Source organism: Raphanus sativus, chromosome 9 (genome assembly GCF_000801105.2).
Source record: "Raphanus sativus cultivar WK10039 chromosome 9, ASM80110v3, whole genome shotgun sequence".
Taxonomy (NCBI): Eukaryota; Viridiplantae; Streptophyta; class Magnoliopsida; order Brassicales; family Brassicaceae; genus Raphanus; species Raphanus sativus.
In genome coordinates this window covers 14825131-14850221 of record NC_079519.1, presented here as the reverse complement: position 1 = coordinate 14850221, position 25091 = coordinate 14825131, and the positions used below count along the sequence as shown (strand labels likewise).

The 25091-nt window shown below is 41.7% G+C and overlaps 1 protein-coding gene across 2 annotated transcripts; it reads left to right on the top strand.

The window, feature by feature from the left end:
* Nucleotides 1–19711: 19711 nt before the first annotated feature.
* On the top strand, nucleotides 19712–23496 carry LOC130499815 (uncharacterized). 2 transcript variants are annotated; one of them, XM_056994238.1, is made up of 3 exons: nucleotides 19712–20199; nucleotides 20290–22447; nucleotides 22547–23496. In XM_056994238.1, exons 2-3 carry the CDS (start codon nucleotides 20914–20916, stop codon nucleotides 23146–23148), a joined length of 2136 nt encoding a protein of 711 aa, XP_056850218.1. In that variant the 5' UTR covers nucleotides 19712–20199; nucleotides 20290–20913; the 3' UTR covers nucleotides 23149–23496. The 2 variants fall into 2 exon arrangements, with proteins under 2 accessions (XP_056850218.1, XP_056850217.1); XM_056994237.1 differs by lacking the exon at nucleotides 19712–20199 and having other exon boundaries at nucleotides 20227–22447.
* The last annotated feature ends 1595 nt before the right edge of the window (nucleotides 23497–25091 follow it).

Sequence of the window (25091 nt, the reverse complement as noted above, 5' to 3'; positions counted from 1 at the left end):
CCTCTTTTTCCCTTCCTATCTCTTTACCTTTCGTTATCATGAGCCAACCCAAAGAAGGTTTTGGGGAGATTCAAATCTCTTCTTCTGGTGCTCGTATCATGAAGGTTAAGCAAGAAGCTGGCGAGAAGATGAAGAAGGATGCGAAGAAGAAGAGAGCCAAGGACTCGATTGGTGCGAGAGTCTCCAAGCGAACGAAGAAGAAGGATGGTTCCAGTGGGAACGTCCCTGCTGGACCTCAGTCGCCTTCACTATTGAAGAGTCAGGAGGTTGTTAACCTCATAGTCCAAGCTCATGGCAAGAAGGAGTTAGCCAGAGCTTGTAACCATGATGAAACCTCCGAAACTGCTCCGGAGGGTTGGTTCTGTATTCACGAGAAGTACATCTCTAAGTGTCACCTTAGGTTCCCACTTCCAACCCTTTTGCTAGATCTCCTCGATCATTATCAACTAGCTCTTTCCCAACTTTGCCCTTCGGTCATCCGGGTGATAAACGGATTGATGAGGAAGGAGTTATCGTAGGGTTGACCGAATTGATGAGTCTCTTCACGATAAAGGAGAGCTCCTCCAAGGAAGGTGGTAGCGGGACCTATTATCTCCCTTGTCGCCCAGGGCCAGGCATTTTTAAGTTCACGGCCAGTGATGATGACTGGCGGAAAAAGTATTTTTATGTTAAGATTGATCCTTCATGCAGGCCGTGTTCTCAGGACTTCTTGTTCTGATGCATCTGGTCAGGATTAATAGGGATGTATTTGCTTATTTTTTGCTTATCATGACCTGCTAAATCTCTGATTTTTCTTGCAGATATTAAGGATCCTGCTAAGCTCTCCGGTAAACTTACCAGAGCTCTTTGTCGGAAGCTGCAGCATAGTCCTAGTACCTGGGGAGCTTTTACTACCACACGAATATGATCAGCTAGGTTCCCAGATCGGTACAACGCTTTTTTCCCAGATTCGGTCTCGGTTGCAGGTTTAGAAGGTTACCTTCTTTCTTTGGTTTCTATCTTTCATGTTTGAGTTTGATTCTCAATGTACTTGAATCTTGTAAAGATTTTCTTTGATTCAGTTTGTGAAGGTGACTCGGTGGTGTCAATCTCAACGGGAGCTAGTACTTCAGGAACAGAGAAGACTCAATCAAACAAGATGCCTCTTCAACCAATCAAGAAATGGTTAGCCATGGCTTGCGGAAGATTGCTATAAGGACAGTCGAGAATGCATAGTTTTACGTCGTATCGTCGTTTCGGAAGACTTTGGACGTTTCGGAAAATGGTTAATGTACGTACGCTCGGTCGCTATAGCGACCGAGCTGTAATCGAAGCTTGGTCGCTATAGCGACCGAGCGTGGTTTCGTGATCTGATCGCTATAGCAATCGAGCTTTTGTTCGTGACCCGGTCGGCATCGCGAACGGGTTTGTGCTGTGGACTGAAATCCATCGTCCAAGCGTCTGAAACCATTGTGATGCTACGATGCTTTTAGGATGTTCGTTTGCGGAGGTTTGGATGTTTGATAATATTGTATCGTTGATTTAAGAAATCGTTGATTTCTCAAATCGTTGGTTAAGAAATCGTTCATTTCTAAAATCGTTGATTTAAGAAATCGTTGTTTTAAGAAATCGCTGTTTTAAAACAAGATTTTCCCACATGTTTTTCTCGTACAACCATTAGAGCTCGTTTCGATGCTGCCGACAAATCTTTTCAGGAATTTTATCGTAAAAATTAGTTTAAGTAATTTTTACGAGAATTATCTTTTTCGAAAAATATTTTCGAACGTTAATTTCGTTGTGACCGTTTTTGACCCCAAAAGTTAGTCCCCCAGCCCGTTAGAACCGTGGATCGTAGATGCGAGGTTCTAGCGTGCGATAAGACAAGTCAGTCAAGTTAGGCGGAATTAATGGTTGAAAATATCCGTTGAAAGTCGTTCGTTCATTCTAAGAAGAGTGGAATCTTGTAAGATTGGGGTTGCGCTTGATGAAAGCTGCCTACGTACCCTTTGTCAAAAGGGATCAAACCATTCGTAGTTCGTCTTGGAGTTTAAGATCCTTATGACCTGTTTTCCAGCAATAGTTTATCGTTTAGTTATGTGTAGGGTAGTGCATTTCGAGCATGTTGCTGCCGATGGTATTTCGTATTGGACCTTTGTTGGCCGCAAGAGTAGCCTCGGAGGCTGTTTACTTTGGAGTTAGAGTGAGAGAGAAATGAGTTGTCTTCTCATTCCCAAACCTCTGCTGATCACCGTATCCATCAATTGTACAAAGCGAGATTTTTCGCGGTTTATTGATTTACGCGAAGATTCGTGAATCGAATAGACTTAATTGAAGAGACAAGTTTTGGGATCTCGTATCGGGTATTGATACTATGCCTATGAGATGTTAAGTACCAGCAAGGCTGGGTTTAGGGTAAGACCTAGGTTTACTCTCGGACTGAGGCTTTGCGATGACAAGTCAGCTCTCGTTTTGCCTGTTTGTGATTTTAACCTGACTCGTACTGTAGAAACCCGTAAAAAAAAATTTGTTGAAATAAATTTTGGGATTCAAAGTATGATGAGAAAAATTTTTGAAGTAAATTTTTGGATTCAGAGAGTTTGTAAGATTGGTCGAGCATCTGTTTTGAGATCGAGCCGCAGGCGATAAGGATCGATCGGGAAGTTTTGAAGTACAAGTGGTCAAAGAATTAATCGTGGGAGAGCTATGAGTCGAGTAAGCTGCTCGACCATACTTAGATAATGTCTTAGACTGATTCGATGTATGTTATGGGAGCATAACATTTTGGAAGCACGACGGCTTAGAAGCATGTCGGGAAAACCCGAAATCGAACAAAAACCCTGATTTCGGTATTACGAATTTTCCGAGGAAGCTGGAAGCTCGAGAATTATTTTTCCGTCAAGGTCAGGATTCTTATGGAGTTTATCAAAAATTATTCAGCTCATCAGAATGGGCGTAGAAAATTATTCGGGATTGTTCGCGGGTCGAAAATTCACCGGAAGGGTCGAGATCAGTCGATTAAACCTAGAAGCTCGAGGTGTCTTGATCTGTGAGTCAAGGACGTGGTGTGAACTGCCTGGAATGGTATGTGTCAAGAGAAGCAGGAGGTGTTGAAGCTCAAATGATCACCACATGCAGAGTGACACCCACAAGCACGAGGTGCCGCTCAAGCGATCGAAGCATGCTGATCGACATGTGTGCGCTGTGGTGTCGAATTGGATGGATTCTAGACGTGGATCAGACATGTTGAGGGTGTGGTGTCTCCATGCATGTCATCCTGGTCTTGCAGCCAGCCATGTGGAGCACGCGGTGTCGCCGTGCATGCGTCCGGAGGCATGCGAAGCGACACACGGGCCGCCACACGGCTTGTTTCTGATTGGTTGCTGTCTACTACCCACGACCCCTGCTCATTTAAAACCATCCAGACAAGTTCAAAGTCAGTTCAAAACGTGAGAGAGAAAGCTAGAGAGAGAAAGTTTGAATTTCGATCATTTTCGAGTCTTTTTCGGCAGTTTTCGAGAGTTATCGAGAATAGTTACTCTGCCCGATTTGAGTCAGCATCTACAGAAGCTCTGCTTGAGTTAAGATCATTTTAGACGTGGGACTACTTGGAAAGGTCAAGAAGAAAGGGTTCGGATCGCAGAAGTCGGGTTTGGGGTCGAGGCCACGGTCAACCGAAAAATAGTGAGTTATAGTCAATTGTTTGCTGAGTTGTTTTCATGCAGGTTCCCGTTACTTGGATGTTGGATCATGGCAGGAGCCAGGTCTAGCTGAGTAACGGTTTGATTAGTTTATAGTTGAGATTGATTGGTTAATAGCATGCTTAATTATTGCTTGAGAATCGTAGTAGCATGCTATTGGTTAGGTTGATTGGTTAGTTAGCGAATGCTGGATGCTTAGATGATATCGCTAGGTTGTGGATAGTTAGATATTGTGGAATTAGTCTTTATGCTAGATTCTGGAATATGTTTGATTGTGGTTGTTGTGATTATTGCTTGGAACCTCGGTTATATTACCGGGTTTGGTATTGTTTATATATTGGCCGACAGTATTGTGTAACCCACATTGCTAGGCATATTAGGGGTGAGTTAGTGTTCCTTCAGACCTCGTATTCAGCGGGTTTAAGGAAACTCCTTATTCGCTGGATCGGGAAGACTCAGAGAGACGTGGTCATGGCTTATGGCTGAGTTATTACACGACAGTGTAATGTGGCAGTGATCCGAAGGATTGTGGGCTGTCGCGCGGTGACCCGAATGACTGTGGGCCGCGGTCGGTTGAAAGTTCCTTCTTCTGGCCTTTGTGGTAGGGAGATAGGATATTGCCGATAGTGAAGGAGGAACCTAACGTCACCGGGGCCCGAGTTAGATATATATTATATAGTGTAAAGGGATTGGTAAACCCTGGTTATGTTTTATTGACTATCTTATAGTATCGATAATTTATTCGTATTATTTTCTGCAGCGGATTTCTAATTTGCTTATATGATTATTATTATTATTATCATTGGATTGTGCTATTAGGTGAACCTCTCGCTTTAGATTGTTTGGGGTGGGATAGCGAGGGATCGTATTTGTTAGTTGGGGATTGTAACTCACTGAGTAATGCTAGATTACTCACCCCTCACTCGTTGTTGTTTTCAGGTGACCAGTAGTGTTGGTAGAGGAAGCGGGAAGTTAGGCCGGCTGGTGTAGATTTTGCATATCTTTTCCTTAAGATGTTTTCAGACTATAAGTATGTATCTTTTGCTCTCTTGGCATGCCACCATGTGTATAATATTTTGTGTGTTGTGAACCTAGTATGATATACAATAAATAAATCGATGTTTTGTGCAAATGGCTTGTTGTATCTGATATTAGCTTGTCCAAGCTAACACAACGTCAGATTCATGTACGGGTTGAAAAGCCTTAGGCCTTAATCTGATGGGACGTGTTAGTGGGCGAACTAGCCTAATCACAAATTGCACTCTTTGTGATCAAGGCTGGATCGTTCCTAACCCGTCATGTAGCGCTTCTGGTCCTTGGTAGAAAGTTGGTCCGTCGGTCATGTTCTTGTTTGATTGTTGGCCGGTGGTTCGACCTATACCTAAAATGGTTCGGGGGTGTTACACGTACCATTTTAAAATCCGCGAAGTGTTATCGGCTTATATTATTTGTCTGGGTACGAATCGAGCTACTTCCTTTACGAAGTGCTAGACGAAATTTCGGTTTTCTTGTATAGCGCGCTATGTTATCCTTATCGGATATAAGAGAGCCCACCGTTTTAAAGGCGGCTATTGTCTGTTTAGGACGTTTGAGTTCGTTTGTTGTGATCAGCAGCAACAAAATTGTGTTGTTTTGGATTTATCGTTGAAAAATATTTATTCGAGCACGAAACGACCTCTCGCAGTCCTGCGACTTTATTTTTCTTATGCCATAAAAAAGATAATGGGCTTTTGACTTATGATTTGATTTATACTTTCGTCAAGTGTAAATGATAGAATCCGAATAGTCATTTCGGATTGTGACTTTGCCGCTTGGTCCGTATGCTACTTTTTAGCGAGCGTCTTAGGTGTAAGCGATGTGTGTTTGGATGTGATAATCGTTTTGTGGATACTGGATCCGTTGTCGTAGCCGTTTAGGAGTTGGCGAATTGTGTTGAGGATTTAGGACCAAAGGGTCGCGTAAATTTTACCAGGGGCGAAGCGTCTAACTTCACTATGTTTCATGAAGTGTTGGCCTTCTAGGATTTGTTTTTGTAAGAATGACTCGTATAGCTCTAGGAGCTTTGTTACGAGTGTTTCTTTTCGTGCCGCGTTTTATGGGGCGTATAAAACTTAATTGATTTGATGATAAGTTTAAAATCTTCTGTTAACCTTATGGTTGTTAGGACGGATTTTCGTTATGAAGAATTCATCATTTTATTTCCGATTTTGGGTTATACGACAAACTGCTTGCATAATATCCGTTTGACGTTTTACGACAAATCGTGGATTGTCGTTTTTAGCCGTTACACGGTTGGAGCGGTGGTCGCTAAGTATTGTGGATCGGCATGGAGGCTAACTTCAGCCGTATAGCCAAGGAAGTCGTTGGTAAAGGATCAGTCCATGACCCTTTGTGTTACCATTAAGATCGTGTTAGTTGACGATTGTCCTTAATGGCGATGCCGAGTGCATGTTCGGGCTTTATGGAAAGGCGTAGTTGGCCGAGGGCCGAATATCGTTCATCGAGATTGACATGCCAAGCGTAGTGGAGTTTTCCGAGTTATGGCTGATGGCTGTTAAAAACGAATTTTCATGTTAGCTATACGATAAATGCTTTGTATAAAGTTTCCTTTGGCTGTATGAAAATTATTTCATTTTTTCCGAGGGAGACAAAGTTAAAAAGATTGACGTGGAACACGTGCATATTTGGTCGCTGGGTCATTTCCTGCTCCGGTGTAACCGAGGGGAGTGGAAGCAGGTATCGGAAACCTCATGGAGAAAAGTTATCTACGACATTTATCCGTTAGATCCGTTATAATTATTTTATTAAAGTTTCTTCGTATAAATTGATTCGACCATACATAAGATTTTTCGTAAAAGTATTGTGAGATGGGCTTTTTCGTAAAAATAACTGGAGGGTGTTTCTCACAAATTGCTCGTGATATTTGCGATCACAGAATATGTTCACTCGCTTTCTCGTATTGCGAAGTCGTTTTGCACGAGACCGATTTTGCTTGCCCATTGGCTATTTCGCATAAAGAGGTTTTCGCTATACGAAAGCAATGGATGACCAGTTTCATGGATATGGAAAATCGCAGATTTTCAAAGTAGCGATGTTTCCGTGGATTACATGGGAAACGTTTCTGCCTTGATTTCGACCTTTGGCGAAAGTTGCTTCGAATTACTCATGGAGTTTTACCGAAGGTTATTTCATTATTTTTGTAATCCGCCATCGTGCTATTAGTTTGACATTGGTACAAGTTTCTGGTCGCGAGTTTGCGGCGAGAGACGGCGTAGAATTTTTAAGACTGTGTTTGTAACAGTTTGGCTATGCCGCTAGCGTTTTAGACAGATCTTAGAGTGTCATTTGCCTTTTGAAAAGATTTTGACGGATACATTTTATCGCCTAAGCGTTCTTCCGTTTATTGCTGCGAGAGTTTTATTTGTCAAATGTGTTCTCTTGATGCTGAATCCAAAAGTTTTTGAAGATGGGAGTATACAAGTATCGTACACGTACCTATTCCCTTTTTTTACGAAAGAAAACGGGTTAAACCGTTCTTTCGAAGGCCTGTGTACGATTTTTCTTTCTTTAGGAAGTGGGACGAGTTTGCTTAGAATACGTGGTGATCGTTTCTCGGTTTTTCTAGAGATTACATCGGTTCGCATGTTCTACCTGAACAGTCAAGGAACAATAAAACAAGACTTGGAAAAGTTGCCTAAGACTTAGCTTGCTAGACTATCCACCTAGGTTCTAAGTTCCCTAAATTCTACAGCAGTTTTCAAAACATTTTCGTTCCTTTCCTATGAAAAATTAAAACCTTGACAAAAGTCGTACGTACCTTAGTCTCATCGATTATTCGAGATTGCCTCTAGTCGTTCCTCTTTGCTTTGTGTCTTCTGATCAGTGTTTCAACTTTCACAGCGTTAGTTCTACAAGAACGGGTGTGTATTTTGTCGAAGGATTCTTGCGAGTACGAGTTAGTAATTTATCGAAAGTTTATTATGCGTTTAGGAATGGCCACTTTCGATTTACTGTCAAAGGACTTCGAAAAGTCTGATACTGGACCAGAATTGATTTTCGACGAAATTATGACGAGAATTTCGGAGCGAGAGAGAGATATCAACGCCCAAATTCCTGTTCTCGTTTCTTCGAAGTGCTGGTTAAATTGACCATGTGCCGACAGAATCGTTGAAAACAAAGAGAGGGGAAGTAGGTGATTACTCGAAGAGGTCTAAGGCGGACGTTTTTAGACATAACGGGCAAGACGTCACTCTTAGTTCGTCAAGCTATGAGCGAACTGGTCAGGCCTTACTGTTTCATATGATCTTGTTTGATTTTAAGAATTCGTAAAATGTTGCCGAGTTTTTATTTTACGAGAGTTATTCTGCGAACTGTTTTCGAGTTAATTTTACGGAAGCTGTTTCGTAAAATGTTATCGAGTTTAATCGTACAAAAAACTGTCTCGTGAAATATAATTCGAGTATTATTTTACGGAAAGCGTTTCGTAAAACGTTGTCGAATTTTAATATCAGAAACTCTTGCTGCGGTGAGCTGTAATTTTTGTGAACAAACTTCATCAGAAATTTTCTCGTTTCCGTAGGATTGATCCGAAGGAGTTTTGAGTGGTTTCTCCTAAATAAGCTTGGTGGGAAAAAATCGAGAGTACGCAGTGACGCAAAAGTTAATCGTTTTAGACTTTGAGTGATTATAGAAATCAACTCTGTTTTTTCAAAGTTCGTAGAGAAGGACCGAATTCGGTATATGGCGAGTTGGTCGGGCCAAAACCGAGACAAGCCGTATTCTCAGCGAGAGTCGTTGGAAATAAGTACGGAAGCGGGGGTGGTTCGCAAAGGACTGGCCGCACTCGCTGAGCGACCCGCAGCACGACACAAGGGACCGCGGTGTGGGCGCAACCACCGATGCCTGGAGCCACGGTGTGGCTGCACCCGTCGTCCAGTAATCCCTCACTCGTCGGGTAACCCGTTTCGGTTTTCCAAGGCCGTCTTGCGTGGAGCCGTTTGATTGGGACTTCGTTCCATTGGCTCCCTTGGGGCGTCGTTGTTTCGATTGCCAGGAGTTCCGAAACCGAGTCTTCTGCCACGTCTAACCTTAGTGGTTCCGCACGGGAGTTTGCTCTTAGCTGTTAAGGTTTCGACCTGTTTAGCGAGTGAGCTAATTAGCTTTTCATGTTCGTCCGACAGTTTCCGAGCTAATTAGCGAAACAAACAGTTCCTTCATCTGGTTTAGCATCGCGGTGTATGCCTCGGCGGTGACCGTGGACGCATTTCCAAATGGTGTTTTCTCAACGTTGGCATCGACGGGTGCTCCGTCGTGCGTTTGTTGGTCTTTGTCAGTCTCAGTGGACAGGGTTGACTGAGCGTGCGTAGTTGTGAGTAAGATTGATTCTTTATCCCCCTCCTTCTAGCGCCAAACTGTGGGAACCGAAATCGCACCGTCAATAAATCGTATAATTTAGGAAACTAGGAAAACCCTAATTTCCCAGAAATCTCGGATATCTGCTGGGCCACGCACGACATGAATCATTACGACAGAAAACATGAAATAGTAAATATGAATTGTAAAATAGCTATCCGAACAGATTCAAATCGAGCTACGCTATAGCGACCGAGCTCCGAACAGTAAAATCCAGAATAGTAATTCGAATCGCTATCTGAATCGAGCTCGGTCGCTATAGCGACCGAGCCACGAGCAAAGCTCGGTCGCTATAGCGACCGAGCTCCGAACAGTAAAATCCGGAATAGTGATTCGGAATAGCTATCCGGAATAGTTATCCGGAAAGTGATTCGGAATAGTAATTCAGAATAGCTATCCGAACAGTAAAGTCCGGAATAGTTATTCGGAATTGTTATCCGGAATAGTGATTTGGAATAGTTATCCAGAATAGTGATTCTGAATAGTAAAATCATAAGAACAAAGATGGATCAAACAGATCTTATTTTTCCGAATCCGTGTTTGAGCGTGAACAATAGGTAAGAGATTGGATACAAAAGCTGTCGATAAGTTCGCCAGTCTAGCCGCATAATTCTGACCTAGTTGAGTCGTAGCTCGATAACAAAAGACGAAAACCGTACGACAAAGGTTTTATTAAGATTTGGGACTGGACCTTGAGAAAGGCTGCCTACGTACCCCTTACGAGGATCAAGTCGGACGTAGTTCAGTTAGAAGGATTTGAACAAGAGATCGAACTGCCTGGCGGAGTTCGTCTAGATTGAGCATTAGTCATGGAAACAGACATGTCGAGATTAACGCCTAGGGTTTCTATGTGCGGAACTCTAAATAGAAACTAATCGTTGGATCTTTCCGAGAGGAGTAGATATATGCTAACACGATGGAAGTAGGACAGGAGCGGCCGAACGTTCTAGGTCCTGCCTCGCTAGTCTGGCCACCTAAGTCCTACGTTCTATAAGCTAACAAGAATTCTTTAAGTCTAAAATCTCGGATCTGCTCTGATTTTCGGATCCCTCTTATCTTCTGCTCCAACCTCTCCCTATATACTCCTCTTTAGGTCGGTTGATCTCTTCTTGGGCCAAATTTGTCGCGAATCGGGCTTTTTCCATTTTTGTCGATCTTCATAATTATTGATAGTGCTCAAATTACCCAGTAGAGCTTACTCTCTCAAATAAGAGGTACAGCTGTAGTACTTAGGGATCGAATCACGAGGAGCTAGGGAACCAATTAAATAAAATCTACTAATCAATCCTAGGCAAGGTTAGTTTATATGATAGAAATGAAAATAACAAATCCTAAAATGAGTAAGGTAGTTGCTCCAACTAACAATATGAAGGGTTGTTTAAATGGGATAAAGAGTGCTAGACATAGGGTTTCTATTCAGGAATGGAGATTATAATCTCTATAAATGCTTTAATAAGTTGCTTTCATGATACTATAGATCTCAGCCGCTTAACATATGTGAATGAATCACTGGTTAAAATATCTAGATCTCTGGCCACACCTTTCGAATGATGACACAGAAAAAGAGTCGTTCGATATCCTTTTGAGATATCGAGCGATACACCTTTCGCGGCGCCGATCGATTTACCAGTAGGGTATTGATCGACGGCTTCTAGATCTGGCTAAGCGCGAACCGAATATGACCGCGAGGTCTCAAGGAGGAACTGTCGTTCTTCTCAACGGGAAACATGCATCGCTCAAATGGATAAGTCAAGATAATCTAAGATCCTAGTGTTCTATGTTCTAGTTAGCTACTCTAAAACAAGCATAGGGTACAATCCATTTGATGAGTATCACAACTTAGCAATTATAGCTTGGGGCTAATCCCACAAACCTATTTAAACCCTAGATCTAACAAGTAGACTACTCAGACATAGCTAAACAATTCATACCAATAGATAGATGAAAGAATTGCATAGATAGAATAAAGTAGAAATACAAAAGGAGATGAGAAATCTCTCCAATCTCTCTCAAAAAAATAAAACTCTAGTCTTCTCTCACACTCTCTGCTTTGGTTGTGAAAAGCTTCAAGCTTCAAAGGGTTTCAAAACTTGCCGTCAAAAAGACTTTGCAGGAGTATTTAAGCATTTCCATTAGGTTAAAAAATCGTCAGGGGCAATCTCGTAATTTGGTGAAGTCTTGGTGAAGTAGTCGGCTAAACCATTTTGTCCTCGATATCGATCGACAACACTGAATGTGTATCGATCGATTATAATCTTCTAGTACGCGGATCTTCTCAGCTACATCGATCGACAACTCAGGATGAGTATCGATCGATTGTAATCGCAACTTCCGACTTAGTCTTGAATGGTCAACTCGGGTGTATCATCTCTTGTACTCCAAAATGCTCCAAAAACATCACTTTCTCACAAAATGCTCCTGAACCTGAAAACATACCTAACAGGCTAGAAAACAGATTAAATATATAATAAAATACTAGTATACCATGGTTAAAAACGGGTAAAATCCATGGTATATCAACTCCCCCAGACTTACTCCTTTGCTTGTCCTCAAGCAAAAACAGTAGTCTTTGGAAAAGGTTTGGAAATAGCAGGAACTCAAGGATTCAATATAATGAAGTCATCACTCTATGGGTTTGCAATTCATGTCTAAAATCCTAATCACAGAAGTTTATCATGCCTTATCCTAGCTTAGCAACTAAACTCATCTAGTCAACAACTTAGCAATTCTCATCTGACATTCCCTCTACTGACCTCATTTCTTAACATAAAATAAAGTGCAGGCTTTACCTTAGGAGTATCGATCAAAGAACGGATTCAACTCAAACAAGTATCTGAACACACAGGTAGTCTTCTCTGATTCCTTTCTCCCCTCTTCTCTCTTCACTGAATCTCTTATTAGTTTCAATTTCAACAGGTTTCGATGCCACATAGGTCATCTAATCCATCTCATTGACATTTGCATTGTAACTCATACATTTTTGACAAAGTGTAGCGAATATTGGGGTCGCAGGAATCACTCCTACACCTCGTTTCCACAATGTGTGATCATTCTTGAGATTTAGAATACTGGGGTCGCAGGAGACACTCCTACCCCTCTGCTTCTCAAGAAATCATTTCAATATTTTATAACATAAACTTAGATCTCGAGATGCCGAAGAGAGCGAAGGAAGGGAACCAGAAACACACAGACTTTTTACCTTCCAAACTTGTAAGAGGATTCCGATCCAGTGATATCCAAGCCCCAAGACAAGCAAATAAGTCAGTATTAGTGTTGGAGGTCAGCTTTGGTTCCTTCAAACAATCTTAGCTAGTGAATATAGATAGCAAGTTGATCCACTTTAGCATCTTTAGTACTATCTGTAATTAGTATTCTAGAATGGTGCTAAAGAGTGGTCAGACAATCAAATAATAATCCATATCAATGTTCCTATTTAATACTTATGCGAAAAATAATTTTGAAAAACATTTTAATAAAAACCAAAATAAAAAACACATATTAGTAAACTCCCCCCCAGACTTAAATTACAGTGTCCCAGTGTAACATCCGGTGGTGAGGTAAATAAATAAAACATAATAAATATAACAAGTTAGAATGAATAAACCTGATCGACAAGATGTCGATCGATTCGTAGTGGTATACGTCGATTGTTAGTAATGGTCGTGTGGTGTCGAGCGATATGAATGGTGAATGTCTCGATGGAATGATCATTCTACTTGGATCTAATAAAAACTGCAAAATAAATTCGAAAAATAAAAGCAAAAAGAAAAATAAAATAAAATAAAGAAAAAGAAAACCTAATAGTGGGTTGCCTCCCACTCAGTGCTTGGTTATAGTCATTTAGCTTGACTGTGGTAGGTGAGTGACTCATGGGGTGCAAAAACTGCTGATTGCCGGACAGCAATCATCAATCTTGTGTCTCCTACTGTTGAACCATGTGGCGACGAAGCTTCTTGTGGCATCGTCTGCTCGTAGTTGCTTCTTATCTATCTGGAGGACTATATCTTGAAGTTTCCTCACAGAATTCTCGATGTATTCGATTTTGTCAACTTCCTTGTCAATGGTCTGGTAGGTGTGTACGGACAATAACTTTAGCTCACTCTGTAATGCATCGATCCTGTCCATAATAAACTGATCTCGGTCTGCTAAAGACTCAGTGTCGATCGATGCTACGAGATGCGCGTCGGTCACTTCGCTGACGGGTCTGTCGGTCGACTCAGAATCCCTTGTGTCGATCGATTGTGAACATTGTCCTTGGTACTGCAGAGCACGTATATTGCCCTTCATGTGGCGAGTAGTTCTGCAGAGGCTGTTAACCCTTTCGTTAACAGTGTAGTCAATGGTATCACAGGTCCCGTTGAGTCTTCTTTCCATAGCATCCATAGCCTCATACAGCTCAAGTTTAAGTTCATCAACTGCTGCTGTAGTGCCCGGTCCTCTTGCTGGTGGTGGCTCGCTATCGATCGATATTGGTCTTGGCCTGTCGATCGATGCTTTGTAGCTGTCACGGAGATCAATATAAGCTTGAACAATGCTCATGTCTCTTTCTAACTTGTCCAGCTGTCGTGACATTGTGTGTTGGCATCGCTGGATAGGGGAACTGAAGAGTTCATGTTTTCTTACATACGCTTTCATCCTATCTTCCAGTTCTGCGAACCTTTTGTCGATCGATGATGAAGTATATGTGTCGATCTATGAAAAAGTGGCAAGCTTAGCTTTGTCATTCTGGCGAATTGTGTCCAACTCTTTCAATAGAAGATCGATCCTCTTGCTTAACCATTCGACATTGTTGTTGAGAGGGCTGTAGACGTCTCCAATCCGTGTATTGATGTAAGCAACCTCCCATTCATCTTTCTTAGGTGATGAACATTCCGGTCGGTCCATGGATGTAGTCTTGCCGATGTCGATCAATGGTACAGGTACTCTGTCGGTTGATACTGGTGGCGTAGTCTCTTTCTCAAGCGTGGTTAATATGTTTCCAAGCTCCACTCTTATCTCAGCCATATCATTCTGGAAGTCTTTGTAACTGACATCCAAAGGCTGGAAAGTGTCTTCCACCAATGTGCGCATGTTTGCCTCAAGGTGTGCCTTAGCTCTCCATACATCAGTCACCATATCATCCACCTCCTCTCTACTGTAGGGCACTGGTGGTGGTGTGTATGCATTGGAAGGGCGTGTGTGTATTGGAAGTTGTAAGCAACCTTTGTGAAAAAGGGATGCTCTATCCAAAATTCTCTTTACTTGCTCCTTGGTAACATGGATGATCTCACCATCAACTCCTCTAGCATAGCCAAACTCATCTCTGTAGACACCATATTCATCCTTAGCCTCCCACTTGAATCTCCTGGATCCATCGGTAGTGAAGGCACGTCGTCCAAACTCCAGTCGTCTGTCGGGCTATCGAACTCTCGGTCTGTCGATCGATCCTGTATATTTTCCGTCGATCGACGGTGTTGAAACGATGTCGATCGATTGTGAATGTCGAGGTGGACCGAAGTGTTGAGGAACTGGATCCTCCCTTGTGTTGGTGTTGTGGTTGTCCTGGACGTGTTGTAGGATGTTTGGATGGCTACGTTGCTGTGTGAACAGGTTTTCTGGTCCATTGGCAACTTGGAGGATGTCTGCTATGTCATCTCTGGATATGTGCAGAACTCTTCCATCCATAGCTCTTACATAGCCATCTGTGTCCCTGAAAATTCCAAATTCATCAGGTGTTAGTGAAACATTCCTGATATCATAAGGTTCATGAGATCTTGGTTGAGCTCTGTTGAAGGTGTCGATCGATGGGTGTGTGGTGGTGGCGGTCGATGGTGCACATCTAGCTGCACGGTTGGATCGATTGAACATGTTGTTGCAGTCTTCCATTGATGAAACTCTGAATGCTGGAAGCTGCTGGGTAGAAGGTGAAAAGTTTTGAATTTTCGTGGCTTGAGTCGTCAACCTTTTATACCCATGGGTTGCCCTAATCGGTGAAATTCCGATTTTGTCCTTTAAGTCGTCCGGGTTAATATCGATCGATATTATACTGGCAATGTCGATCGATGGACGATGTCGTTTTGCTGGATGAAGTAGATAATCGATCGATGGTGGGCGTTTGTTGTCGATCGATTGTGGTGCAAATCTGTCATTCTCCAAGTAGATTTCCCAAGCTCTCTCTTCCCAATAGTCTTCATCATATTCTTTACTGTGGTCTCCACTGTGGAAAGAGGTGGCTGTGTCTACTTCAAAACTCTCATGAAATCCGCTATCTGCCCAACTCCTTATTGAGTAATCATCTTCCTTTCGGTTGGGTGGGATGGCAAAATTCGGGTAGCAATGATCTGGTAGATCGAGTTATTATCCGGTGGGTCTCTGTCGATCGATAATCCATAGTTGTTGTCGATCTCCTCTGACTTGAATGTGTCGATCGATGACGTCAAAGTACTGTCGATCGATCCAGAGTACTCTGTCTCGTACTCAACTTCACAATGACAAACTGCGATGATACCAGTATCATCTTCCTGTACCACTAATTTGGCTGGTGGTTTGTCAAGCTTGACAGGGTCGTAGTGGATATCTGGATCTATCATAGTCAAGCACATCCTGTTGGTCTTCATGTCACATATGGCTCCTACTGTAGCAATAAATGCTCTTCCGAGTAGGAGGGAAGAGTTCCAATTTAGCTTGATGTCTAGGACATGAAAATCCACAGGGACGATAGCATCACCAATGTGTACCTCTAGGTCTTTGATGAAGCCTCCAGAGTTTCTCTGAGAGTAATCCACGAAAGTAAAGATCTGTGGTGAAGGCTCTATTTGCAGGCCCTGATGGTCTGCCATGACCTTTGGTAAGATGCTGACTGATGAACCAGTGTCACATAGTGCGTGAGGAAATTCAATACCTTGTACCACACAGGGTATTGCAAACTTTCCAGGATCACTCTTCTTTAGCAAAGTAATCATTTTCCTCATCTCTTCTCTGACGTTGTCAAACTTTCTCCTAATGTCAGTTTCAGTCTCCCTTGTTTCTCTGAAGAACATCCACAATCTCTTTGTGAAATAAACCTCCTCAAAAGGTTTCTCTGGTGGGATTCCGATAACTCTCTTAGTGAAACCATCAATCTCCTTTTCATTAGCTTTCCTCTTAAGGTTCTTAGGAATTTTCTCCTTCCGACTCCTTAACCTTCTTCCTTCAGTTCCCTCTGATGTAGGTGTAGTGTCTGAAGGGTTACTAGTTATTTCGGTAGGGGTAGCTTGTGGTTTCGGTGTGGGTCTGAGTGCATTGATTCGGTTGCTGTCTATCGATGGTAGTTGCACTCGGTATATGAGAGGTGCGTGTATCGATAGGTGGAGAATAGGATCGATCAATACGGTTCTCTTCATTGTGTCGATCGGCGAGTGGCTCGTCTCGTCGGTCGATATCTTCGTAGGTGTGGGTGGGTGGGTATGTATGAGAAGCCGCGAACTCAGCATGTGTCAAAATCCTAACCGCGTTGCAGTCTGCAAGCGTATCCGGAAAAGACATCGTCGATGTCGATCGATGTGGACTAGTCGGTGTCGATCGACACCATTGCGATCCACCGAGACTTAGAGAACTTTCCACTTCAAAGTCTCCTTCTTGTAGCTTCTCCTGTTTCACCACTTGCTAAAAATCATCATCTATGATAGCATTGACGTGGTGTTTCCTATTTCCTTCCCCTACTTCTTTAGAAGTTCCAATCCTCCTGATAGAGTCTTCAGTCTGGACAATCTGAGTCTCAAGTTTCTTAACTTGAGTGCAGATGGTATCTATCCTCGTGGTCAGATTGTTAAAGACAGAATCAATCTTCCCAGAACTCTATCAATCATGGCATCAAACTTACTCTCTTGGGTGGGTGGCGGTGGGTTTTGGTAAGCTGAGTTGCCGTAGTTCCTTGTGTTGGTGAAAGGTTTCTGATACTGTGAACTCTGGTTGTAGTTACTCTTCTGACCAGTGCCAAAAAAGTTTATGTTTCCACTCTGGTTTCCATATCTCTAAAATCCAGTACCTCCAATGTAGTTCACATCTTCCTCTGTATCATCCTCTCTAGCCTCTTCTTCTTCAGCTGAGCAGACTGGTTGTCCCAGAAATGCATGGAAAGCATCTATCTTGGTTCTGACTTCATTCATCTGGTCTTCACCTATGGCTGCAACCGATTTCTTCTTGTCAGAGTCAGTGTTCTTGGTGCTGCTGCTGTTGGCTAGGTTCTCAATAAGTCTCACAGCCTCTCTTGGATTCCTAGTGTTGAAGTTCCCCTCACTAGCAGTATCAAGAGCCATCTGATACCTTAAGGCGATACCTCTGTAAAAAGTGCTTAACAGCTGCACTTCATTGAATCCATGGTGTGGACAGTCTCGCTGAAAGAACTTAAATCTGATCCATGCGTCTTTAAAAGTCTCACTAGGCTTTTGCACGAAAGTGGCTATTTTGCTCCTTAAGTATTCAGCGCGTGCCTCATCAAAGAAATTACGCAGGAAGGCGTTTTTGATGTCGGCCCAGGATGTCAGTGATCCTGTAGGTAGCTGCTTGAGCCAGTGCGAAGCTTCTCCAATCAGTGAGTATTTGAAGAGCTTGCAGAGTAGGTAGTCCTCGGGGACTCCATCCATACGAATGGCAGCGATAAGATCCTCGAACCTCTCCAGATGGTCCATAGGATGCTCGTGTGATTGCCCAGAATAAGGTATCTGAGACACAAGAGAGTAGTACTGAGGCTTGAGCTCGAAGTTCGGCTTCTGAATCTCTGGAAGTCGAATAGCTGATCTGTTGGTGTAGTACTCGTCTGGACGGTTATAGTCTGCCAACGATCAAGTTTGAGCTTCTCCTGTAGCCTCAGCTTCAGTTTCAGGGATTATGCGGTTCTGTCGATCGATGCGGAGCGTAGGCCTTTGCGGATTTAGCGTTCCAAGTGTGCAGGATCCTCTGAGAATAATAGTTGATTTCTCTTGTTGCTTCTGGTACTGCTGGGCATGTACCTGAAAAGTCAAGAAAAAAAATTTAAATAAGAAAGGGGGTAAAAGAAAAACCTAAGATTAATAAGATTAAATCTAATGGCGATCAAAGCTCCCCGGCAACGGCGCCAAATTTGATAGTGCTCAAATTACCCAGTAGAGGTTACTCTCTCAAATAAGAGATACAGCTGTAGTACTTAGGGATCGAATCACGAGGAGCTAGGGAACCAATTAAATAAAATCTACTAATCAATCCTAGGCAAGGTTGGTTTATATGATAGAAATGAAAATAACAAATCCTAAAATGAGCAAGGTAGTTGCTCCAACTAATAATATGAAGGGTTGTTTAAATGGGATAAAGAGTGCTAGACTACATATGTGAATGAATCACTGGTTAAAATATCTAGATCTCTGGCCACACCTTTCGCATGATGACACAGAAAAAGAGTCGGTCGATATCCTTTTGAGATATCGAGCGATACACCTTTCGCGGCGCCGATCGATTTACCAGTAGGGTATCGATCGACGGCTTCTAGATCTGCCTAAGCGCGAATCGAATATGACCGCGAGGTCTCAAGGAGGAATTGTCGTTCTTCTCAACGGGAAACAGGCATCGCTCAAATGGATAATTCAAGATAATCTAAGATCCTAGTGTTCTATGTTCTAGTTAGCTACTCTAAAACAAGCATAGGGTACAATCCATTTGATGAGTATCACAACTTAGCAATTATAGCTTGGGGCTAATCCCACAAACCTATTTAAACCCTAGATCTAACAAGTAGACTACTCAGACATAGCTAAACAATTTATAATAATAGATAGATGAAAGAATTGCATAGATAGAATAAAGTAGAAATACAAAAGGAGATGAGAAATCTCTCCAGTCTCTCTCAAACAAATAAAACTCTAGTCTCTCTCTCACACCCTCTGCTTTGGTTGTGAAAAGCTTCAAGCTTCAAAGGGTTTCAAAACTTGCCATCAAAAAGACTTTGCAGGAGTATTTAAGCATTTCCATTAGGTTAAAAACTCGTCAGGGGCAATCTCGTAATTTGGTGAAGTCTTGGTGAAGTAGTCGGCTAAACCATTTTGTCCTCGATATCGATCTACAACACTGAATGTGTATCGATCGATTATAATCTTCTAGTACGCGGATCTTCTCAGCTACATCGATCGACAACTTAGGATGAGTATCGATCGATTGCAATCGCAATGTTGACTTCCGACTTAGTCTTGAATGGTCAACTCGGGTGTATCATCTCTTGTACTCCAAAATGCTCCAAAAACATCACTTTCTCACAAAATGCATTTGAACCTGAAAACATACCGAACAGGCAAACAGATTAAATATATAATAAAATACTAGTATACCATGGTTAAAAACGGGTAAAATGCATGGTATATCAATAATCTGCGGAAAGTTTCCATTTTTCCGCAGAAACTGATGTTTATCCTCCAAGCATAAACCGTCATCAGATTTATGGTATTTTTAGGAAATCGTAAGTGGGCCTCGAATCAAGTTTAGGACCTTTCAGGCCGTTTTTTGGTTCGAGACGTTTGTTACGATTTCTCCGATAAAGTTAAGTTTCCGCAGTTTCGTCGTAGACCAAGCTGATGATCCCATTTGATCAAGAAATCAAGAAATGGTTAGCCTTGGCTTGCGGAAGATTGGTGATATGATCATGGAAAGCACCAAGGAATGGAAGCATGAACCTGAACCTGAAGAGCTTGTAGCTGAGGATGCAACATTGAAGAATGCTTGGAAACAAGAAGAATACATTGGTCTTGGACGAAGCTTGATCATCCAAGACACACTTACCACACTTCAAGCTACTCCACCTTCAAGCTGATCATCATCTAGGCAAGTAGCTTGTGTGTGCTCTTTTCCTAACCTTTGGTTTTGTCCCACTGGGTTTTCCAAAGGAAGGTTTTTAACGAGGCCACAAGTCTACTTCTCCTATCTCCTAGATGATTGATCTTGGTCTGTCCACATGAAGACCTTATGTTATATATTAAGCTATGTTTTTATGTTATTTAGTTTTCGAAAACTCTTAAGTCCTGGTCTTTGTTGTATTTTCGAGAGGAGCCTATGTCTTTACTCCTTTTCTTATGTTTTCGAGAAGCTGTGCATGTACAGCCTTCTCCCTTTATATGCTGGATGAAATTGAGTAATAAATAATCATCTTTTCAGTCAAAAACTTGTGTTCTTATTTGTGAATTCTCTCTGAGCAATTCTCTTGTTGGTGTGTAATATCCAGCAGCCCTAGGTGTCTAAGGAGGTGTGTCATATCCAATCTAGCCATCTAAAAGTGTCAAGGAGTCTCTTCCGCAACTCTTTGAATCATCAATCAATCCACATGCCTTGAGAAACTTGAGTCTTTTGATTCGTTTCTGCAAGGATTATCCCATCTGTTCCAGAGCCTTCCTAGGATCGTGTCAAGTGGTATCAGAGCAACTCTGGAAGGGAAGTGTTCATTTTTCTCTCTAATTTTCGTTGGGTCCTTTCATATTCATGCTAAGAACTGATAGATCTGTGCTGTGGCTGTCGAAATTTGATAAAATTGAGTTCTTTGATCACAATTCTGAGTTTAGACTTTTCATATTATTGCAGAGAAATCAGATCTGTGTTTGTTTGTCTAAAATCTGTGAGATCTGTTTCTGTTTAATTGATCAATCTGTTTCAATCTGTTCTAAGTTGTTTTAGGTTGAATTTCAAAATTAATCTGAGTTGTTTTTGTTTGAATTTCGTTTTGATCAGTTTCTGATTTGTGTTAACTTGAATCGATCTGTTTCTGTTGTTGTGAATCTGTTTGTGTTTAATTTGAGTTTTTTTTTTCTGTAGAACTTGTTACTGTTGTGTTTTGTTTTCTGTTACAGGTACCATGGCAGGAGATCAGAAGGGAAAACTCACTAAGAAAGAAAGGCTGTTGCTTGAACAAGAGAATCAAATATTGGAGGAGTGGTTACAAGTGTTGAAGGATATGGAGAAGCAACCCAAAAGGACTAGAAGAGCACGTCTATCCTTTGAAGCAAAGAATCAAGAAGCAGTTACTACTGTCTCAGAACTCAAAGTTGCAGAACCAGACTCAGCTACATCATTTCAAGAAGCTCAAACCGAAACATCTTTGGTAAAAGGAGAGTTTGAGAAAGGACAAGAGTTTTCTCTGTTCTTATCTCAGTCTGAATTTAATTTTAATAATTCCTTTGATGAACTAACTTGTCTTGAACCGGTGCAACCGAGTAGAATTGTTTCAGTGTCACAGGTTGCAAAAGAAGACTCAGCAGAGAAAGAACCAGAACAAGCAACACAAGGAGAAGAGTTGGAACAGCTGAACATCTTGCAGTCTGAAACATCTCCTGAATCCTTGTCTTATGACCTGCAAGAGCAGTGTAAGAAGATTAATATGGTTGTCTCTGTTCCTGAAATGTTTGTTAAAGTGAGCACTGAAGATATAAAACGTTTTGGTCTTGACAAAATAAAAGATTTTTGTGTTTCAAAACCTGGTTTTGATAACATGTCTAAATCTTTTAAGGAACTTAAACCAGAAAACCTCTTTGATCAAAAACGTTTTCAAACTGATAATAACCATCTTTCTGGTCATGTTTTGAGTCTTGATCATTTTATGAAGCATAGCAAAAGTTTTGATCACTATGAAAAGGTTTTTGAGCCTGATTTGAAACAATCTGATTTCTGTTTTAAGCCTTGTGATTTATTTGCTAGAACTGAAGATAAGAGTTTTGTTGAGAACTTTCCTAGGCATGATCTGATCACTGATAATTTTCTTGCATCTACTTGTCTCTTGAAAGAACCTAGGAAGTTTCATGAACCGAAATTGCATCAATCTGATATTAGATTTGATTTTGTGAAGTCTGCAAAGTTCTCTGAGTTTGAGATTGATTGTTTGTGTGCTGAAAATGATTTTAAACGTGTAGGGTTGTTCTTTGAGGATATTCTAGTGTATAACACTTTCTTTGATAAACCTGCTACACAACTGAAATTAGAGTTCATTGATTCTGAGTGTGTGAACTTGTTCCTTACTAACATTTGGGTCTGTAATATTTTATTTGATAAGCTGAATAGATGGAGGAATCATACTGTTTTGTGTTTTGGAGATATTTTTGTCTACAATACTTTCTTTGACATGATAATCCACTTGACTTGTCCAAAAGAAGCTGAGAAAGGTACAGGTGAAAAGAGGGGCTATAAGTATCAGAGTATCAAAGATGAGTCCTTAGCTAAGTTGGAGATGCAACAAGAAATCTTTGAAAGCTGTCTAGCCGCCAGATTTGACATAGGAGCAGTCCGAGGATCATATCTCAACAACCACAAGGAATTATTCAACAAACTCGACTGCTATGGAAACTTAACTCATGAGGGTCTCACGTCGAATTGGAATCACGACCAAATCTTCTCAGGTGAAATAGTTATGGATTCTACAAGTCGGCTGATCCTCTGTGTGCTTTGTTTGAATTTTTCTGAGTTCAAAATATCTCAATCCTATCTATGGCGACCAGAGCCATGTGCAGATTATAAGGAAGCTTGGAAGCAATCAAGGAGAAAGAACAAGCGTGAGGAAGACAATCGGTTCAAGCCACCTGATCTGAACAAGAACCAACATGTCCCTGGCTTTATCCTCATCAAAGAAGCACCTCCAGATGAATCATACAAGCCAGAACCAAGCAGAAACAAATTTGGGATAAGACTCTTACTCTTTGATAAACTTTTATGTGCTAACTTGTTTTGTTTTATTGCATCAGGAGTAAGGAGAGCTAACTGGATCAGTGTTTCTTCTATATCCGAATCAAACAGCAACAATGCCTATCTAAGAGGCTTGCAAGGTAAGTGTAATCTGATTTCAAACTTCTATGTTGCTGATTTGGTCCCCTTTATTGCAGGTAAAGCAGATTTGAGGTCAAATCTTTTTGAAGAAGGAGGGGATGATATGATCATGGAAAGCACCAAGGAATGGAAGCATGAACCTGAACCTGAAGAGCTTGTAGCTGAGGATGCAACATTGAAGAATGCTTGGAAACAAGAAGAATACATTGGTCTTGGACGAAGCTTGATCATCCAAGACACACTTACCACACTTCAAGCTACTCCACCTTCAAGCTGATCATCATCTAGGCAAGTAGCTTGTGTGTGCTCTTTTCCTAACCTTTGGTTTTGTCCCACTGGGTTTTCCAAAGGAAGGTTTTTAACGAGGCCACAAGTCTACTTCTCCTATCTCCTAGATGATTGATCTTGGTCTGTCCACATGAAGACCTTATGTTATATATTAAGCTATGTTTTTATGTTATTTAGTTTTCGAAAACTCTTAAGTCCTGGTCTTTGTTGTATTTTCGAGAGGAGCCTATGTCTTTACTCCTTTTCTTATGTTTTCGAGAAGCTGTGCATGTACAGCCTTCTCCCTTTATATGCTGGATGAAATTGAGTAATAAATAATCATCTTTTCAGTCAAAAACTTGTGTTCTTATTTGTGAATTCTCTCTGAGCAATTCTCTTGTTGGTGTGTAATATCCAGCAGCCCTAGGTGTCTAAGGAGGTGTGTCATATCCAATCTAGCCATCTAAAAGTGTCAAGGAGTCTCTTCCGCAACTCTTTGAATCATCAATCAATCCACATGCCTTGAGAAACTTGAGTCTTTTGATTCGTTTCTGCAAGGATTATCCCATCTGTTCCAGAGCCTTCCTAGGATCGTGTCAATTGGACAGTCGAGAATGCATAGTTTTATGTCGTATTGTCATTTCGGAAGATTTTGGACGTTTCGGAAAATGGTTAATGTACGTACGCTCGGTCGCTATAGCGACCGAGCTTATTCTTGAGCTCGGTCGCTATAGCGACAGAACTTGTTCTTGAGCTCGGTCGCTATGGCGACCGAGCTGTAATCGAAGCTTGGTCGCTATAGCGACCGTAGCGACCGAGTGTGGTTCCGTGATCCGATCGCTATAACAATCGAGCTTGTGTTCGTGACCGGGTCGCCATCGCGATCGGGTTTGTGCCGTGAACTGAAATCCATCGTCCTAGCGTCCGAAACCATTGTTGGGGTTGAAATCGGACAAGGCAAAGTTGGCATCCAAATTTCCGTTAAAAATTGTTTACTTATAAATCTTTTACGGTTTTTCGGAAAATATTAACTAATACGAAAAATTTACGGAAAAATCTTGTTTTAAAAGAACGATTCTTTAAAACGACGATTTCCTAATCAACGTCTTAAGAAATCAACGATTTCTTCAATAAAACGATTTCTTAATCAACGACTTAAGAAATCAACGATTTTTTAATTAAACGGCTTGAGAAAGTTTACAATTTCGTAAAACAAACGGAACATTGTTATCAAAGGTCCAAACATCCGCAAACAAGCATCCTGAGAGAATCGTAGCTTCGCGATGGTTCCAAACGTTCGGACAACGGACCATAACCCAAGTCACAAACCCGATCGCGATGGCGATCGGGTCAGGGATAAGAGCTCGGTTGCTATAGCGAATGGATCACGATACAACGCTCGGTCACTATAATAGCAACCGAGCTCCGAACCGAGCTCGGTCGCTATAGCTACCGAGCCACGAGCAAGGCTCGGTCGCAATAGTGACCACGCAGCGGATAGATCTCGGTCGCTATAGCGACCGCGCTGCAGACAAAGTTCGGTCGCTGTAGCAATCGAGCGTTCGTGCATCGATCTTTCTCCGAAACGTCCAAAGTCTTGCGAAACGACGATACGACATATAACTATGCATTCTCGACTATCCATATAGCCGTTCTCCGCAACTCACGACTATCCGTTTCTTGATCTCTCGATCAAATGGAATCGTCCGTTTGGTTTACGATATAACCGTAGAAACTTAACCTTATCGGAAAAATCGTAAAAAAGTGTCGAATCAAAAATACGGCCCAAAAGAGGTCCTAAACTTGATTCGAGGCCCACTTGCGATTTCTTAAAAACCCATAAACCTTATTACGGTTTATGCTTGGTGGATAAGCATCAGTTTCCGCGAAAAAATGGAAATTTTCCGCAGATAATCATGAAGATCGGAAAAAATGGAATATTCCCATTTTTTC

Excerpts from the sequence above, each read along its gene's own strand:
- LOC130499815 (XM_056994238.1), top strand. The coding sequence starts at position 20,914 with ATGGCAGGAGATCAGAAGGGAAAACTCACTAAGAAAGAAAGGCTGTTG. Across the intron at positions 22,448-22,546 it reads TCACGACCAAATCTTCTCAG|AGCCATGTGCAGATTATAAG; the intron begins GTGAAATAGTTA and ends TATGGCGACCAG.